The sequence below is a fragment of the Etheostoma cragini genome, chromosome 22 (assembly GCF_013103735.1).
Source record: "Etheostoma cragini isolate CJK2018 chromosome 22, CSU_Ecrag_1.0, whole genome shotgun sequence".
In the NCBI taxonomy this organism is placed as follows: Eukaryota; Metazoa; Chordata; class Actinopteri; order Perciformes; family Percidae; genus Etheostoma; species Etheostoma cragini.
This window is the reverse complement of record NC_048428.1, coordinates 2674924-2695559: the sequence shown is the minus strand read 5'-3', so window position 1 is coordinate 2695559 and position 20636 is coordinate 2674924. Positions and strand designations below refer to the sequence as shown.

At 40.6% G+C, this 20636-nt stretch overlaps 1 protein-coding gene across 4 annotated transcripts in view; it reads right to left on the bottom strand.

Annotated features, from left to right (window-relative positions):
• The window catches only part of LOC117937671 (partitioning defective 3 homolog), a 368949-nt gene that overhangs the window by 308495 nt on the left and 39818 nt on the right, over positions 1-20636 (bottom strand). For all 4 annotated transcript variants that reach the window (XM_034861772.1, XM_034861774.1, XM_034861775.1 and 1 more), the window contains exon 2: positions 18689-18790. In XM_034861772.1, coding sequence (XP_034717663.1) covers positions 18689-18790 — 102 coding nt within the window. The remainder of the gene's footprint in view (positions 1-18688; positions 18791-20636) is intronic.

Below are 20636 nucleotides of genomic sequence, written 5' to 3'. Positions count from 1 at the left end.
AGACATTACTGACATTACTGTCAGTACTGGATTTTTTCTAACAGTGTTTCTAAGACAACTATCCACTCCAGGAGCGCAGGAGGGATGACAACCACACTTTCTCATAGATATAATTATTTGGTTTAAATTGTTATCTAATTTGTAAAAAAATCCCTGATCCTTTTTCATAAAGCCTCATTAGCTTTGTGTCATCCCTTTCAGTTGAAATCTAGAGGATGTTGGCCCAAAAAAATAAAACAGATTGTAGTTCACTGTACATTAACTTGCAGGTGAGTACACAGTTTTACTTGCAAGACACACACACACTATCTACTGCACACACAAAAACACACACGCACACAAAGAATTGTGTGCACCCACACACTTAGACACACCCAAAATTATAGCGATAAAGAGGCAACATCCACACTGACAAAAACACACCAGGAGAGACCACCTGTCAGTGTGTGTTGAGCGCCACAGGCAGTAAAAAAAAAAAAAAAAGCTTTTGATATTCATCAACTCCATACGCACCAATCCAATACCTCTGACTTTCCTTTTTTCTATCTCTCTCTCTCTCTCTCAGACATGATAATGACACAACATAAAAGTGAAGTGTAGAAATCGAGCAGTGCATGTGAGGTGTTTGATCTACAGAAAACACAGCAGCATATCTGGAGCTGAGCAAACTCCCCCTCCTATGGGGGGAGGGGGAAAAACAAAGGACAAATTGCTAAGAAGTTGGAGAAAGGTTTGAAGCAGAGCACATAAAACGGAGACACAAGCGCCGCTGCCGTTGTACACACTCATGCAAACACACTTGTGAACGGATGTGAGTGGAAACAGACAAGGGCTCTCAGCCAAGTTATGAGAGGGAACCGGGCCAGGGTAACTGTCCTGCCAAACTGCCCCCCAGGCTGCCGAGGACAATCCAGCATCATGACCGCCATCAACATCGCAATTAGAAAGCAGGACTCAGCTTGTGGACTGGGAAGGACTGATCGGGATGGAAGAGGGAAGAAAAAAGACTAAGCAGACAGTGAAAGTGGAATGAGTGGAGATGAACATAGCAGCAGCAGCATAAAACTGACCATTTTGACAAGCAATTTGTTTTTACATGCAATTAAACAACTCGCCACTAGCATCAGATTAAGGTAACGCCACCTGTCTCAGCACAGAGACTTTCAAGAACCTCTTGCAGATGTGTCATCCCTAGCAACAATAAAATGGCAACTGATGAAAAAAGCAAGAAAACAATCCTCAAAATGCTGATTTGCATTGGAGACAAGTGTCATAATAGTAAGGGAAGATGTGTTTAATGTGTTTAAGGAAACAAGTGTGCTATTTCTGCAAATGTGTGTAGGTCACTGGTACACAAAGAAGATAAGAATGACGGATTGTCAGGATAGGTAAGCCCAAATCTAGATTGGTCAGCCACTACCCTCCCTTCTTTGTCTCACCCTTGTTTAACATCGATTTAGCTTTCAGAGCGCTAACTGATATTGTACTTTATTGCTCTTTGTTGGGGGAAGAGTGTCTTTGCTTTACAACCCTCTCCATGTATGAAACAATACTGCCAAGATAAATGCAATTTATTCTGCCTCACAAGTAATGTGGGAAATGTATTCCCTCCCTGCAGCAAAACTCATTTTCACAGCCAAATGACAAAATATTAACGTAAGCTTCAGAATGAAATGTCACAGTGGTTCCTTTGTCAAATTAAAGTAGTGGCTGGTTCTCCTAATGCAGTGTTCCGAGGTGCTGTGGCAAGGGGAAACTCCCGGTGCGGCTAATTTGGTCTCAGGTGCCACACCTGTGCTAATAGGACTGCTAATCGGAGCGTGGCACCATGAGAGCACACACACACACGCACACACACACGTGGACCAAGGCCAAACACACCAGGAAGTTGTATACTTCACCTTGTGGACTGTGTGTGTGTGTGTGTTACACCTTGTTATACAGGATCAGAAACATGCACACATAAACTGCCATGAACAATGCCCGCCCCCATTCTGTGTATCTCATACATACGTCCTAAACCTTCGTTGTGCCAAGCATCTTGATCGTGCACAGACACACACACACATCCATGCCATTCCATTTTGAACAGAACAGAACTGCTAAAAAAAAACTAAAAAAACATGCCTCCCATGTGCACAAGGATCGAGGTGTGCTAAAATACAACAGAAAAAAGGTTTGTTTTTTGTGGTTGTTGGTGATAGGGATGCGTTCCACAGTTGTTGTTCATAGGACCATATTTGAACACAAGTAGGAGGCACATCTGTCGAGTATTTCTTTCCTGTCATGAATTATTAACATCCTGTCATTGCTGGCAGCACCAGTCATCATTATTTCACATATGAATAGAAATAATGACAAAAGTGTGTCTCACATCTGTGAGGTGTTTGTGGAGGTCTTCATAACAAAGCAGGAGACCGAACAATCAGCAAAATATATGTAGTGTTTGTTTGTTTTGTGCAGTTTAGTGGAATACTAGCTAAATATACCAGGTTGTACACAACATATTTTATAACCATCATTGGGTGAATTCTGTTCCTTTACGCCTCAAACCGGAGAAATCAGAGGCCACCGACAGAGTTTTTCAAGAAGGCTCGGTCATGTAGTCAGGAATGATCTGATGCTTTGTTTCATAGTACTTTTTTGTATTAGCTTGAGTCTTCATTTGTGTGTTCCTGTTGAGTTCTGAGTCTTGTGTTGCATTTTATCGAGTGTGTGTTTTGTATTGTCTCTCATGTATTAGTTGTGGACTTTTATATATTTTAAAGGCTCATCTAGGGATGAGAATCAGAAAATAGCTATGGCTATAAAGGCTGTGGTGTGTGGCATTGGTTTATGCTACATACTTGTCCCTATACAAATACACATTTAATGAATAAATATAGTACATAACAGCATTAGTGAAGCTAGTAAGGACTCAAAGTGTTGCTCCATTAGGGATTTTTGGCAACCGGTGCCTGAACCAAGCGTTCAATTCTTTCAACAAAAAACAAGAAAAAAATGCACTCAGGTTGAACTCAAAATGGTCATTTATAAAAAATAAATAAAGGTCTGACTTGGAATTATGTAACAAAAACAAATCGGATAAAGTCAACATTTGGTCAAATCCTTGATGGTTAGAAAAAGAAACCACATCCAATTTTCATCTGTGTGAGTGGCAGAAAATTCCCTTCCCTTTCGCGAGGGTTGAACTTGCTCACTTTTTACTTTGTCAGTGTTTTGGTACCACCTCACCAATTTGCACATAATATACCTGTCACTTTCCACAGAGTTAAAGGCTGTAGTTGGGCAAAAGAGATTTCTTTACATTATATGCCTTCTGGTAAATAAAGTAAATGAGTGTTTGTGCCTACCTGTGGGTGCCTGCATGCCTGCATGTGTGTCTGTGTTGCTGTGATCAATAGAGTCAGTTGGTTCAGTTTATTCACTCCCTAATAATCCTTATGGGATTGGAGAGAAACTCAAAGTCCGTCTCTGGCTTTCTCTCTTTTCTCATGGACTGTAGGGGGTGGACAGGCAGGAAACATCACTGCAGATCCATCTCACCCCGGAGCTGACTTCTTACTCACAGTGCCGGGTTTAATTCCTGTGCAATAACCCAGCAACACTGTCTCTAATCAGTCTGTTTCCTGGTTCCACTTATTATTTTTTCCTCAATCTTTATTTCAGAGGTGTTCATATATAATACTTACGGTATATAATACCATAATACCATTTATTCCAGCATCCTTTGCACTATAGTCTATCATAATTATAATCTACTCTTGAAATACTTTGCACTCTTCATTGCACTATTGTCTCAACCTGTGTAGTGAGTATATATTGTTTGTGTTGTTGTTTGTTTTGTATGAGTAAGTGCATTGTGAGCCACGCGATCCAAAGCAAAATTCCTTGTACGTGTCCTCACACCTAGCAAATAAAGCTGATTCTGATTCTGAGAATGAAGACCATGGAGAGCCTTGGGTAGAAAGATAAGCTTGTACTCTGTTAGTGGTTCAGATGAGGGTTGTAAGGAATACTGCACTTAATGGGAGACATGAAGATAAGGTCATTACCACGTTAAGAACACATGCATAAAGTGAGTAAGCAAAAATGTTGCATTAGAGATGCAGACACGTACATATAGTATATACATATAGTTAGCTATTTTTTCATGCATCTGCATCCCCAGGTGGCTGAGTCAGATAAATACTGTTGGTGACAGTACCAAGATTTGTACATTTTAACATTCAATTCAATTTTATTTATAGTATCAAATCACGACAAGAGTTACAGAGTGTCGTCTCAAGACACTTTACAGATAGAGTCGGTCTAGACCACATTCTATAATTTACAAAGACCCAGCAATTCCAGTAATTCCCCCAAGAGCAAGCACGTATTGGCACAATGGCGAGGAAAAACTCCCTTTTAGGAAGAAACCTGGGACAGACCCAGGCTCTTGGTAGGCGGAGTCTGATGGGGCCGGTTGGGGGTGTGATGAACAAGGGCAATAATAGTCACAATAAAGATAATGGAACTATGACTAGAAATAGTAGTTTGTAGTAGTTTATGGCATAGCAGGGCACTGCAGGGCGTTAAAGGGTAAGGCAGGGCACCGCAGGGCATAGCAGGACATCATGTCAGTAAGACATGCCCAGTTAAAGGTTTAAAGAAAATATGAATAGAAACGCCTTTTTAAGGTATCTAATATTTTTGTTTTCCCTATCAAGTATTTGTTTCATGCCATGTCTTTGCACACTGTCAACATTACACACCTGACCACATTAGCCCAAGTGGGAAAAACCAGGATGTCTCATTAAAGAGTGACTTTTCTCTCATTCAGGTTAAGCCCGTTATTACAGTGAGACTAAAACTAAGCAGTAAAGATGTAACATAAGAGATCTTTAACCTTCACGTAAACAAGCCTTGCCTCAACTTTCATCACGATTTATCTTAATTCCAGTAATCAACAAAACGTCAAGGCACAAATTGGTCATTTTAGACACTTACAGGCGACAAGACATACAGTGAATTGTACACACACACAATAAAACACACACTTTTCTAATGACTGAGAGGGTTGCTTGTGTGTCCTTGGGGAGTGTCATCAGTAGGTAAGGCCACACTCAGTGTCAGTGAGTGAATCAGGGCTCTTACAGTGTAATGGGCAGAGAGAGTTACTGACAGCATGTCACATGACTCTTCTGTGTTTGTTGGAAGACAGACATTTACACTAATGCATGTATACAGGACGATGCTTCTGGCACAGCAGAGCAATACTATCACAAACCATCAGATGAGTGTGTGCATGAGTGCGCGCATGTGGGTGAAAGCTGATGGATGAGTGTCTTTAGAGATAAATGGGTGCCTATTATTTGTGCCTTTTATAGGCAAACTCCCTGCTGACTTCCGAATGGAAATAGCACGCAGTCTTCCCGCACACACACGTGCGCATACACACATAAAAATCACACACACACACACATTTCCATAACGAGCTACAACTGAGGGGCCCTAGGCTGTGGCACATCTGTTGTAGAGCAGACATAAGGCATTCATGCAGGGACTCTCAAGATTCTCCACAATACACACACACACACACACACACACACACACACACACACACACACACACACACACACACACAGGAGGCAGGGAGGCATAGTGGTGAAGGGTCTTAAGGGAATTTTACCTAAAAATCCCTTCTGGATGGAACCATGGCTTCACAGAAAGACACACTAAGACACATTCTCTCAAATTGGCCCGCTGACCTTCAGATACCCTCTATACTACACAGAGTGAATAGTATTCTTCACTTCTAATGAAAAGAGACAGAGGATGAAAAGATGAAAACAGTCATTTTGCATATTAAAGACAGAGAACACCCCTTTCATATCACAGAAATGAGTTGCTGTGGTCCACATTTTATATGATTTATTCATTTTAGTTGCATTACAGGGCTGCAACAAATTCTTATTTTGTATTACCAATAAATCAGATTTTTTTTCTTAATTAATTCTGTTTGTGTGAATGTCTGTGTGTGTCTGTTTCTGCATGTGTTGTTTTGTCCTCCCTCCAGGTTTTCCTCTGTGTTTGCGGCCCTGGGACGCGTTCCTATGTCCCAGTGTGTTGGATGTTATGTTTTCTGATTATAAAACAAATCACAAAAAATAAATATTACACACACACACACACACACACACATTACAAAAAAGGTGGCATGTTCAAGTTCCTTGTTTCATACTCAATATCATTTATGACAAACAAAACTATTCTCACATTTGAATATCTAGAATCAAAGAATGAGTCATTTTAGCTTAAAAATGTAAACAAATTTCAAAATAGTTAAGGTAAATTTTGTGTTGATCAACTTATTGGTTATTAGACTAATCATTTCAGCTTTATTATATTTGCAGACATTGTAGTAGGAGCAGTACGAGCAGTAAGCGGTTGTAAGGCTATGGTATTACAGAGCAGGAGTTGTGAGAGTAGTTCTATGGTCAAAATACTAATTAAGAAAAGGTTAGGGTAGGATGGCGTGTGAAAACCACATTTAATCCTACCAGGAATAGAAAGATTTCAAAAATGAGACCCTTTGGTCTGCACCACCGATTTCATTTGCTATTCATTTTAAAAAACATTTAACAATAAGGACACTCCAGGCTGCGTGAAAATTACACAAACTAGCGATTGTGCAAGTGGAAAGCATACAGTGCTTTAGAATGTCTGTGAGCTTCCAATATTTTAGCAAAGCAGGACATAATCTGAAGAGGTCTTTAGCCTTTTCTCATGATAGGCAATGAGAGCACACAGCCGTGGTGTTACAGGGGATTCAGCCCTCTGCATGCTACAATCTGCCTGTCTAAAGCTCTCCAAAACAGGCTTAGCATCCCAGCCCTGGCACCACCTCCCTCCCTCCCTCCCTCCCTTCCTCCCACCCTCCCTGTGCCAGTGTCAACTTCAGCACCAGCCGCCAACGCCAGGCTCAGCTTAGTTTGTGGCGATGCCTGCTCTCCACTCAAACTGGGGTTTTTCTCTGCTTCCTACGCTGCTTCCTTCTTTTCTTTGATTGGATTGATCTTCTATTATTGTCTCTTGCATTGTTCATTGTTCTACTTTTTCTTTGCCTGACTTAGGTTGTCTGCTCATGTGTATGCAGAAATGCTTTAACAAATCCTTCAGCTAGACAGGTGCATATCATATCAGCGGTAATAAACCAGCCCAGTCTAAAACGTTGCCTTTCAAAGTCTATCTGATCCGAGCCAATTTTCAGACATAACCTTGGAGTGACTTTGGATCTGCCAGGGTAATTCTATATGGTTCTGGGAGAGGTAGTCAAGTGTTGAAAACAGCCACTCATGGTCTGAAGACTCTTGAGACAAAAGCTATAAAGGGATACTTGTCATGCAGAAGAAACCCTCGCTTGGTTTAACAAGAAGCTGAGAGGCAGCGGGGTGAGAGAGGAATAGGTCTATATTCAAAAGAATAAGTAATTGATGCAATATTGAAGTTTTCAGTTTAAGACAGTTATTTCTTGGTAACTTTGTATAGGCAATTTCCTAGTGGACAAACACACTGAAGAGCCGCATGGAGAATGCACTGCTGCCCCCATTAGGTGAGATGAAAAAGACTCAAATGTGGAGATGGCGTCCTCTAAAATGGGCCAAACTCACTGCAGCCACATAATGACACAATAAGGATAAATTGCAACTATAATTCATCCAGTTCCAAAGTGGAAACCAGGACAAAGTATCTTCCACAGGATCTCTGTCTGATGCCAGTGGGCCTTGTGGGTGCACATCTGGATAATAGAGGAAAACAAGGTCTTTGTTATCTTAGTGCTTCTAGTTACACCCCTCCAGGGGTCTTTTTATCCCAGTAGGGGGTGTGTATCTGTCACCTCAGTTTAGGGCCTGTTCTATGGCGGATGACCTAAATCGGTACCCTGGGGCATTGTCGGGCCCCTACGCTGGACTCCACCCCTGCAGATAATAGGCTTGTATGGCAAAGTATCCAGACACTGGAACCAAAGCAGCCCTGACAGCTGTCAACCAGGACAAACATCCTCCTGCATGACACAGGCACATGCACAACCTCAAGATTGCATTGTGTGTCGCTAGTACATGTATGTATGTGTGTGTGGGTGGATTCGAGATTCAAGATTTGTACTGTTGGTTTTCTACCTAAATGTGTAGATGTGTGCCTTTTATTGTCTGTGTGGGCCCCACCATTTTTTTTTCTAATTTTGGCACTGCCTATCCACAGCTCTGGTTAAATACCCCGGCATTTCCAGACAGTATTCAGGCAAGTCAACGCTATGTCATGAGCAATTAGGCGCACTGACAGAAATCTCTTCCTGTAGGGAAGCTGTCATGGATGATAATTCAAAGAAACCTACATGACTAGCTGGGTTGCCTCCGAGCTGCAAGAAAGGCTTGGTAACATGACCTGATTTAACTTGTTTTACTAAAAAAACACCGCACAAGATGGAGGAGTTGCCTGCTGCACTGCAATATGGAGTAATATTCTTACCCCAGGCACAGGAGTTGTGAATGTCATACTGCATATGCTATACAGCTGAAGCAGTAGTTTTGTCAACAAGAATTGACCAGTTTCATTAATGCTGGTGGCTCTGCAGGTCCTGATCAGCAGCTTCAGCAGGCTGTCATGCACTAGTGACGCTAGTGGAGGAGGAACCAGCCCCGGTGCGGCGGCCCATTCACTAGTCACACACTCTGTACCCACAGAAAACATGCCCCAAGGAGTACAATGACTTTCAACCTACAGACTTAACCTCTGTAATAATGAAGAGCTTGGAGTGAATCATCTCTTACATGATCTCTCAGTTTAGATATTCCATGCTCTCTCAGTGTATAGGTCCATAAAAATGGACCCATACCAGTTTGCATGCAAGCACAAGTTCTGCCCTGATGCTGTTGCTACCCTCAAGCACCTTGCCTCAAAACAATGCACCGAAATTAAACCATAAACCAGAGTGCTGTGTATGCACTTCTTTTCTGCATTCAACACAATACAGCTGGATATGCCGCTCTCCAAAATGCATCAGATGGAGATTAAGCCATATCTCATGCATTGGTACTGCTCCTTCCTCATCAACAGGCAACCGCTGGTTCGGGTCAACAACACCTACTCGCCCCTGGTTACAACTAGCTGTGGCGTTCCTGTGTTACTCGTGCTCCTAACCACAACGACATCAAATTATTTGATGGTATGGCACTGGTAGCACTGATGATGGAGGGGGAGGAGCCAGACTTGTACCTGACAATGTCAACAGTTCACAACCAACAACCCATAAAGCAAACATCTGCATTCAAATGGCTGGGGGTGTACATAGACACACTGCGTTGTCCTTGACCTACCGAGTGAACTTTGTCTGCAACAAGGTACAACAGAGGATTCTCATTCTAAAGAGACTGGGGTCATTTGGAGGCAATAAGGAAACCTCAATCTAATCTTTTGCTCCACCCTTCAAAGTGTCCTGCAGTACAGAGGCTCAGGCTGGTTTAGTGGATTCTGAGTCCAACTGAAAACCAGGATATTACGTCTCCTGAGGACAGTGCTGGGTCAACTAGTGGAAATCTCCTTCCGTACCCTCAGACTGGCTGAGAAAATCCTCCTGAATCCTTCATACGTTCCACATGAGGAGTACCAACTTCTGCCCTCTGGGAGGTGCTATAGGGTGTGAGGTTGCAGGAAGAAGCAGTACATGCACTCTTGTTCCTCACTATATTACACTGCTCCAACAACCAAAGAGGTGATCAACGCCTGCACATAAACCCCCCACACTTGTGCCCCCCACCTTCCACTCAACATGTACTGTGATTAAACAAACACACCAAATGTACAAACACAGATTATCCAACTACTCAGACAGGGACTGTGATCATAACAATCATATACTATAATATGACCTATTTGGATTAGTTGGATGTAGATTGGAAGTGTTTGTGTGTATGACAAAGACAAGAAGTGTCAGATGTTGTTTATATTGTATCATGTCTTTTTGATGATTGCTGGATAATGTTTCATGTTGGTTTTTATATGTTATTCTTTCAATTGATCATTACCATATTGACCTATGGTACCCAAAATTATTATTGTTATTTTGGCCATGACTCTAGCAAAAAAGAGATAATCCTGTTTTCAAGTGACTGTCCAAACAAATACAATAAAAAGGGGGGCAAATGACTTACTGACTTAAAAGTCCCATGACATGGTGCTCTTTGGATACTTTTATATATAGACCTTAGTGGTCCCCTAATACCATATCTGAAGTCTCTTTTAAATAGACCTTAGTGGTCCCCTAATACCATATCTGAAGTCTCTTTCCCAAAATTCAATCTTGGTGCAGAATTACAGCCAAGAAAGCCAGTCCCACAAGGAGCTTTCCTTAGTATGTGCCATTTCTGTGTCTGTAGCTTTTGAGCAGGAGTGGGGCAGGGGGGTCGGGGAGAAGTTGATGTCTTTCTCTCATGGATGGGCCAAATTCTCTGGGTGGGCAAAGCAGAGAAAGGGTTGGTTATCTTTCCCCTTATGACCTCATAAGGAGCAAGATTCCAGATCAGCCCATCTGGCAGAGCAGGATACCCAGGGCTCGGTATACACCTATTGCCATTTATAGCCACTGGAGGACCAGAGGCATGCTGGGGAAACTCTTATTAATGTTAAAAAAAAACACCTTATAAACACCTTTAAACCACCCTAATGCACTCAACATGACTAATCAGGTGCTAACAGTGAAGGCCTGTGGTTTAGCTTCTAATAGAAAAAATGCTCACAGTCATCTCCGAGCTAACAGGGATTATAACTGCAAGTGGGAAAGAGGGAGTTCCTGAAAAAGAACAACAAGGCTCAACAAATCTTCCCAGAGTAAGTGAAGTTCAAAAACTAGGAACCTAATAAACAAGCAGCAAGATACAATAAATCCAAGTCTCCAGAGGAAAATTAAATGAAAAACTGCTTGCTTCCGCCCACGAGCCTCTCATCGGAGGTTAGGAAAAATTCTGCTTCCCTACTGCTGAGCTGACTCTGGTCCTCACAGGCTAATTACAGCTGACTACAAGAAGCTGTACGTGTGTGTGTGCACATGTGACGCTGATTATCAAACTGTGGTAAATGTATTAAAGTGCAGTTTATATCAAGTCTTGACACTGGATCAGAGGACATACAGTATGAATGGTTTGATGGTTTTACTCTCCCCGTCTTTCCTCCACCTATGGAACACAGAACATTATCATACTGTCTAGCAGGATCCACTCAAATGTTCAGAAACCACTGCAGTAGACAATGGATCCTACTAAGTTGGAAAGATGCACAGTAAGGGTAGAATACATACAGGTACGTAGTTCACCATGTGTAACACTGTCTGAGAGATGTCAGTGGGAGAGAGCCAACCAGACACAATAGTCTTCAATCTATGCCAAAAGAGGCTACATTCACTCACAAACACATACAGACACAAATACAGACACACACACACACACACACACACACACACACACACACAGAGTAATTAGTCTTTGATTTCCCCCGGCAGTGTTCTGGTACCAGGGTAAGCTGCTGGGACCCTGCTTTAGCCTTGGCTAATTTCACTCACGACTTGATCTCAACCCAGCACAGGTGCCCACTTGGCACCCGGCTGCTGTTGCCATGGCATTGCCAATTTCAGGGGCCAAGAAAATGCCAATTGTCCAAGGAGCTCAACCACAGGAGCAATGGATGTGGTTCTCATAAACAGGCTGCATTAGGACAAATAGAGGAGAAGGTCAGATATGGACAGTTCAGTTAGGTTTAAATAGGCTTTCTCTCCTTTTCTTCACTTCCTAAAGGGTTTTGTAATTTTTTTTTTTTCCTACAGTATGTGCTTCTCATTTTGAGGCTAGTTTCCATTCCCAAAAACAAGATATGTACTCAGACTCTGTGCAATGGATGGTATACAGAGAATACTTTAGATGGCTATAACTTGGGCGTGAGTGCCTCTCTGTGGTTTGCAAGAGTCATTGCAATATCTGTCAAGCTGCGTGTCTACGCCTACAAGCACCTGCTGTAAAACACGCTACACTGAACCGCTCATTCAGGTACTTAGTCTGTAACAAGCCCCTAAGGAGTCGCCCCCCACAATCATTGAGCCTGCAGAACAGGCTTGCTTAGTTTCACATCTGTTAAAAGGAGAGATCCAGACTACAAACGCCAAGGGACACACTCAGATCACCTTCACTTAGTTGTTACCCAGCTCCCTTTGGACAAAATATCTAGATGGCAACTTGCTCATTAAGCAAGCTGACAAGTTGGATGAGGCTCACTCAAGTGCAAGGGGTTAATGATGTCGACCTTTAAAGATGAGTCGAACAATCGGTTTGAGAAAAATAATCGACAAATATTGTGATATTCAATTAATCATCAAAACTAAAAACTGCATAACATTGTGTGGCTGAATTGGCTCAGTGGATAGAGCAGACACACATACAGTATACATAGAGGTTTTTGCCTTGATGCAGCAGTCCAGCTTAAGTCTAGCAAGAAGTGCAATAGCAGTAAGTGCCGGATATACAATGGTTCCATAAGTGCAGGACATGGATATGTACTGAATAAATATAGAAATGAATACTATTATCAACAGAATTTTACGGATAGATTTGTCCTATAAATATAATATTCAGATAACTAGTATTGTGAACAAGATTTACAGATGGTTGTTGCCATAACAAAGTTTACAGGTGAATATGTACTATGAATATATATTTACAGATGGCTATTACTATAAACAGAATTTTTACAGATATATATAATAAGTCAGGCTAAAATTAGCAGTATAACAATGGATTTAAAGGTAGTACAAATAAAGTTTGGGCCGAAGTTATCCAAATTAAAGTGCAGTGGAAAGTAATTGGATATTACAGTTAAAGTACGGTATTGCAGATTTAGCTGTTAACAATTGGTACTGTAAATAAACAGTCAGCAGTGCAAACTGATATACCAGTCAAGGTAAGTAGTGCAATATGCAGATATAAACAGTTGTTACTATAGTAACAGTCAGCAGTGCAGGTAAACATTCTAGTATTGCAGATATAAAAAGAAATGGAGGCAGGTGTGACTTTAAAATAAAGAATTGCACACCATTGTTATCAAATATAGAGATTTTTTGCTTGTCTCGGTTTTACATCATATCACACTGAATATCTTTAGTTTTGAATTGACACAACAAGACATTTGATGTTATAAGTGAAGGTGGAAACCAAAAGTAAGCAGTTTATAAAAAGAAATGGATGGGCAGTCACAACTATAAAGACATCAGACAGAGTAGGCAGCTTCCATTAAACGTTGTGCGGCTAGATGTACTTCTATGATCCTGTTAGCATGCACTGCACCTCATTCTTCTACCCTCAGGCCACTGGGGACCATGCCTAAAACTGCTGGGATGTCATCACAAGCAGACATGCTCAATCTTTGTACGTGATGTAATTTGGTATTTTATGTGTCAGCCTAACGCTGAATTTAATCTTGCACTTGAACAAAAATAGCTAATCTTACCCCAGCAGAGATTTTGTATGTTGCGCTGCTTGTTCTCGTCTCTGAACTGGATACATGAACACAATGAAAATATAAATTAAAAAAATAGCTCCACTTGTTAACAGATTCGTCTGAAACTTGCAATCTTATTCCACACATTCAAAGGACATAATTACATGAATCGAGCTCGCTTTTGTATCAGACAATGAGTTTGTCTCGCACAACAACAGTTTTGAAGCGTTATACCATTTTACATGCTAATGCAATAGCCCAATTTTCCTGAAATGACCATTAAAGTTTCATCTAATTGCATCTAATTGGCCATATCACACCCATTAATCCCTTTATAAACTCATTTTAGCAGACGCATATTGTGAATTTCTTACCTAAGGCCATCTCCTAACCAGGAGTAATTTTCACTGCCACATTGCCGTCTGTTGTATATATAAAGTGTCTGGTTGTATCGCAGCCATTTCCAGCCATTTCATAGCTATCAGAGGAGTTTTTTTTTCACACTAAATGAATTTTCGAAAGTCTAACCTAAGGCTCTTGAGCTAGATGAAAGTTTAAACCTCCTTCAGACACTCTTGCATGGCTGTATGAGGTTGTGTCATTTGGCTAGGGGCTCATTCAGGCCTGCTGATAGTCTCATTGGAAATGTTCAGCAGTGTGTTTAAAGCTTTCCATATAAAAATAGACATGAGAACACAGTTTCCACAATCCTCTGAACAACAGTCGCGTATGTCTCTTTGTACACAATATGCGATATGATATTAAAATATTAATGGCGAGGCAAAAGCGGTGCTGTTAACGTTACGCGTATTCTGAGACGAGCAGGCACATCAGTGGTGTCTATGCCCTGATGACTGACTGACAGGCTGAGGTTGTAAGGCAAAGCAACTTACAGCACCTTCCAGCAAAAAGGTAATTCATTCACATTCTTCAATTTTTATGATGCACATGGGTAAGTGTGTTGTAATTCCGATTAAACGTTAGGCTCTCAATCACATTGAAACTGAAACTGGAAAAAGTTGGAAAGGAGTTAGGACAAATTAGCCTGTGGAGAACAATATTGTTGTTCTTTTCTTCCAATGCATTGATGATTTGCAAAAGAAATTCTAAAGTGTCGCATATTGGGTCGAGTCATTCTAATTTCAAACCAAATATATAATTTAAATGTTTAAGTGTTCTCTCTCGTTTCAAAATGCAGTCTAGCTGTGCTAAGAAATAAAATCGAGGTTCAAATACTTAATTGGCATCCTGGTCCGAGTGTAGCCTACCTATTTTTATGAAGCTAGACTAGCCAAAACATTTACTAAAAGCCCCATTTTGTTGCTATTTGAGTTACATCCCATAGTCTATAACTTTGATGCACATGGTGGTATGAGTCCATATCCCTGCTGTAAATACTAAGTAAGTAGTTACTGTTTTTATTGTTATCCGTGAGCCTAACAAAAACATGCATTTCACACAGTGTGCTACTATCTGCATCAATTGGCCTATGAATGGAAAAAAGCTATTCCTCTGCCAAACTACTAATTCACACTTCAGTCCAATTGGTGGCAGTAGTGTACTAAAAACCTAGTGTGACAACTGCCTATGAATGTCAATGAAGCCTTAAAATTCTATAGACAATAACTCAAACAAACACTAAACTTATTGCATCACTAGTAACGGATAACGAATAATACTACAGGTAGTGTTAGGTCATTGTAGAAGGACCTGTTTTTCTGCTCTTTCTGTCTAAATAAAGTTTTAAACTTGCTCATAGAAACACCTGTGTCTCAAAAACCTCTGTGATCTAAGCCAATATGTCACCAACACACCACAATACTGTAATCTCATCAGAATGATCTTTATAAAGGTAGGAAATATGGACATAGAAATCATTTCACACAAGAACCAAACTTGGAAGAGCAAGAGGGACATTTACGCAACACAAAACCAAAAGTAAAACCAACCAACTGTACAGATACAGTCTCATATTCCTCATGCAGGTGTAATGGAAGATAGATCATCAATGAGGAGCTCTGTGGAGCAGAGACAGACAGGCTGGAGCATGCAACTCTATGACTGCATATGAAACACATCATGATAATCTGACTGCTGAACCTGAGCCAGACGTCCCTAATGCTGCACGTGCACACACACAAACACACACGCATGCACACACACATACACAGGCAAGGCTTGGGTGCTCCCAACGGTAGAGTCACCGAAACTTGCAAAGTGACAACAGTGCATTAATTCTGCTCTGCTTTCACTCCACGTCAGTGAACATCAACAGTGGACCTCAGCAGTCAATAAATATATATTAAAGACTATCAGTCTCAATTGAATGTTTGGATAGGGCAGTTTACCAGCATCTATCAGCCTATAAACTCAGTTTTAACATATTATTTTTGCAGTTTTCTTTTTTTGCTAGCGTTAATAATACATTTTAAACTAACTACCGACCATCCTATTAAATAAGATGTGTTTTCCATTAGGCTTATCTGCAGCTGCAAAGCTGACATTGATGCTACATAATGGTGTTTGTGCAGTGTAGTGGTGTTCTGATTTTGGGTTTCTCAGGTGGCCCAGTCCTGTCGAATATCACAGTCTGAACTGTACAAATGTGATACCCTGTTTTTTATAAGTGAGCAGGCAGAAGTAGAAAAACGGTAGCGTGTCTGACTCCGGATCAGAAGGCTAGGTGTTCAAATCACGTCATGGTCAAAGATTTTCAGAGACTGCACTCATCTGATGTGTTCCATTAAAACTGTGCTCCCAACTCTTTGAAGAAATTACACAAAGACTTCACAGCTCATCAGTTCCCCTTAGTACTTGGAGGTCATACCTTGAATACAACTGAATGACGCAGTGCTGATGGGTCCTCACTTCTGTTATTACTATACTTCATAGCTATGACTTCAACTTGATAAGCTTCAATTATCCTTTCTGTTTTGTGATATGTAAACTTTACCACCACTGAGATTCCAAATTGTGGTTGTGGTGTTACCTCCAGGCTCAAGTCTGGCAACATAATTGAGGCCAATCATAACACAAAATGCAAAAACAACAACCTGCAACAACCTAAAACATTGTCAAATAAGCTGCCAATTTCAGATCACAATCATTCCAGATGAGGTTTTATCTAGATAAAAGAAAGAAGATTAGGTAGCATTTAATAATGAGATATCCAGTAGACCAACATCACTCAATACAGCATAGACTGGGAAGCCTGTGGAAGTAGGACTATACATTCATAATGATAAGAGCAGTATTGTGATCAATGTGTTAAAATAAACAGGTCTGTTAAACTGTGTTCCTTCTTGTTAGTAGAGTGAGCCAGGGACAGAGGCAGTAGCTGATGGAAAGAACTGGACAGACTGGATTTACTACTAACAGCTATACATTGACACAAAGAGGCAAACACCCACACCGAGATAACATCCTGTGTACACACACACACACATATTCAGAGGGCTGTTTCACTGGTCTAAAGTTAGTTGTCTCAGACTCGGCTCACATCCAGAATCATGCTCTCTGTCATTTACAGGAACTACCGATACTGTTTTGCTACAGTATGTCAGTCTTCTGACTGGACTATCACCGTTTATGTTTTAGACTGCAGAGCTGTAACATAACATTTAGAATAAAACTCTAATATCACACTGATGAAAGTGATATACAAATAATCAAAAGTCTGCTGTTACTTATGACAGTAATTGGTCAGGCTAAATGTTTGTGATGTTATTGAAATTACATATTGTGGCATCAGTGGGATGTGAAAAGCCCCCACAACCACCAGGGGGAGCAAATATTCACAGCAAGGGGAAAATATAGAGGTGCCAAATAGTCTTCATTTAGTTTGTTATAACTTCCCAAAAATACAAAGCTTTCTATTTTTCTTGTCTGTAAAGAACCAGCGGAGAGTAGAGGAGAGGAGAGGAGAGGTTTTCGAAGTTTCTTAACTGAACTCACAATCACAAAAATCAAAACCAAGTCAAGAAAAGGAAATCCTAAATAAATGAAATGAAAACCCCAACATAACCAATTCAAACAAATAAAAATGTCTTTTTTAAATGTTTCTTAATCAAAAATTAAGAGAGGAGAGTAAAGGAGAGGAGAAAGGAGGGTTTCAGACAGCAGGTGCAAAACCGCTGCTCCCATCACTGATCCCATCTGATGCGTAACCATGGCACCTACCACATAGTCAATGTAAGGTGTGTAGATGCGCATCCCATATTCTCCCTTTCTTTTATAGAAACAGCAGCTCAAAGACACACAGTGTTGTTAAGAATTGTATCATTTCAGATATCCCAAAGAGATCAGATATCATGAGAAAACATATCAAAGATAACACTTTCAATAGAAAGTCCCGCTGCATCACCATTCAGGGGAATCCATCATGATGGCCTTAAGCTAAGATATCTTTGAAGCGATGATGAAAACACCACATAATTCATCCATGTCATCATACACCCATAGTAGACAAATTGTATTGTTTTTTATAAAAGGTTCTTTTACATTTTACCATTAGAAATGTGCTGAACTTAAAAAAACGGAAAACTGGTTCAAAAATATTTTTTTTCATTTCCCACTCACAAAGAGTGTTTGTGGGGGGTTATAGCTCACCAACTGGCCCAACATCAAAGCCAAACAGTTAGTGACTCAGGTGTAGTCGGCACTGTTCTCATGGGCAGGGTGCGGTGGGCTTGTGGGTAATCATTTACAGTTGGTCTAGTGGGTTGAATGGGTTGGGTGATATCATGCTGCCTGTGACATAGATTTTGCCCACACACACTTGTGTTGAAATGATGGTACACACACAGTCACATACACACCAAAGTAGAGCCTTGAGTGCAACACAGAAGACAGAACAGTATCATTCAGCCCTTCACATGTATGAAAGCAAAGGAGGACTGCTAGTAGGTAGAAATTATTAAAAAGCAGGTGGTGTGCAGTAGTTTTCTGTTCTGTAATGTTTAGTAATGATGAGACAGTAAAAGCAGACAGGTGTAGTCATAAGCACATTTGGCAATCTCTCTGTAGTATTGCTTTGTGCTCAATGCTTCAGCGTAGCAGACACAACCAAAGCTATTTTTGCACAAGGAAACAGGGAGTGAAAATGAGAAGAGGTGGCAAAACTGGAAGATAAACAAATGAATACAAATTTGCAAAAACATTGACTCACCCTATCTTTGTCATCCACCACATCGCACAGCATGTCATCCAGGTCCAAAATACCTCCATCTCCATGTTCCAACCTGTGGACCTGGACCCAGTAGCTGGGGTCCTGGAAGAAAAAAAAGGGAAACTATTCTGTAATGATATCAGCTTTATTTGCACCATATAGATAGGATATAATTTATATTTGGGATTTGACATACACCATGTTAGCATTGCCAGGCCAAAGGAATTAGCAGCTTGTTTCTCTTAGGAATCAGCTGATCTAATCACCGCGTGGCTCATATAATGATCCAGTCATCTGGCACACAGGGGCTCCAACACAGCTATGGATTGACATCATGATAGCAGTTATAAAATATTGTAATCCCCTGCTGCCTGGCCTGCAAAGTAAGCATATCACTCATACCTTTCTCCCTGTGACAGTAGACAAGAGAATTGTGACACAGGCACAGATGTGTTATATGCATCAGTTCTTATAGTTATATTTAAATGCAGAGGTATGGCTGGGTATCGTAGAAAGAAAAAAAAAGTGATACCGATACCAACACTGTGACTTCGCTACCCGGTTCCTAAACAATACCGTTTTCAATACCAATTTCATAAAACAAAAAGAAATGATAGCATTTCCCATTACTGGACAAATATTTGTATTTATTTTTTAGCTCCTACTAAGTGAGACGTCTCTGTGCGTAACATAGTTTTTCCTGCGTTTCTCTGTGACATGTAACATTGAACAGCCAATCACAAGCTTTACTTGAGCTTGGTAGAAGAATGCTGCATTCTTATTGGCTCACTGATGCCAATGAGATCTACTCTTCAGAGATTGAAATTGATTGTTGAATTGAAAGGCATTTTGTCGATACTTCAGAGGCAATTCGGTCGGTGCCTAAAAAGTACTGAATTTGTTAACCAGCCCCACAACACTCCTCCACCCTCCCACGTTCAGGTCAAAAACTGTCATGGCCTTTTTTGCATCAAAAAGTTGAAAATAAATGAAAGCTTCTTATTCTCGTTTGGACGTCTCCAAAACACAAGACAAGAAATTAGAAGCAATGACAGAATTATTTACTTCCCGTGATAGTTAGAACAATGACAAATGGAAAATTGCCAAAACTACACCTCAATACACAACTATATATAAAATACTGACAATCTAAATAAAAATAAAGACATAGCAAAACAAATCACCATATCGAGAAGTCATTACAAACCAATAACTGACACTTGGTATTAAACAGGGGGAAAAAATCCTTAAATATTTACATTTTGACACGCCACATGTCTGTTTGCCATGGTCCTCATCCAGACTATTTCCTCGGATGGATTATGGGGAAGAAATTCTGAGAGAAGCCCAGCAACATAACTTAATCCCAGAAGTTGGGGATGGAAGAAATGAATTTGGCGTTGGCTGCTTAGATTTGACTTGGTTAAAATGATGTAGCCAGAAGCAAGCCAAGAATGATCAGTTCAAGGACTCTTCATTACAAGAGTATTAACAGGGAACTCATCACTTACTGGGATTGGGTTGGATTTTGTGTTTTGGGGGTTGTCTCAGAATGCTTTAGTGTAATACTAAAAGTCTTAATTCTCTAACACTCACACACTCACACTCTCTCACACACACACACACACACACACACACACACAGCTCAAGGTCTTTGTCCCTGGTGGATACTTGTAAGTATTAGTAAGACCTCCTAGGAAGATACAGCTGGTCATGTTAGCCATTCAGCTTGGAAAAAACTCTCCCAAAGGTTAAATTCCCTGTTTGGCGTATTTCTGACTACCATTAATTCTTTCTCTCCAATCCTCAAGGCACGTCCTGAGAATATGGAGGAAATGTTATTTATTGTTTGTATTCATAATCAAAACTTGATTTTTCTTCCTGAAGGAGGGGTGATAGTCTCATGTGTCCCTCATGACATTCAGTTTTTACAAGGATTCTCTCAAAG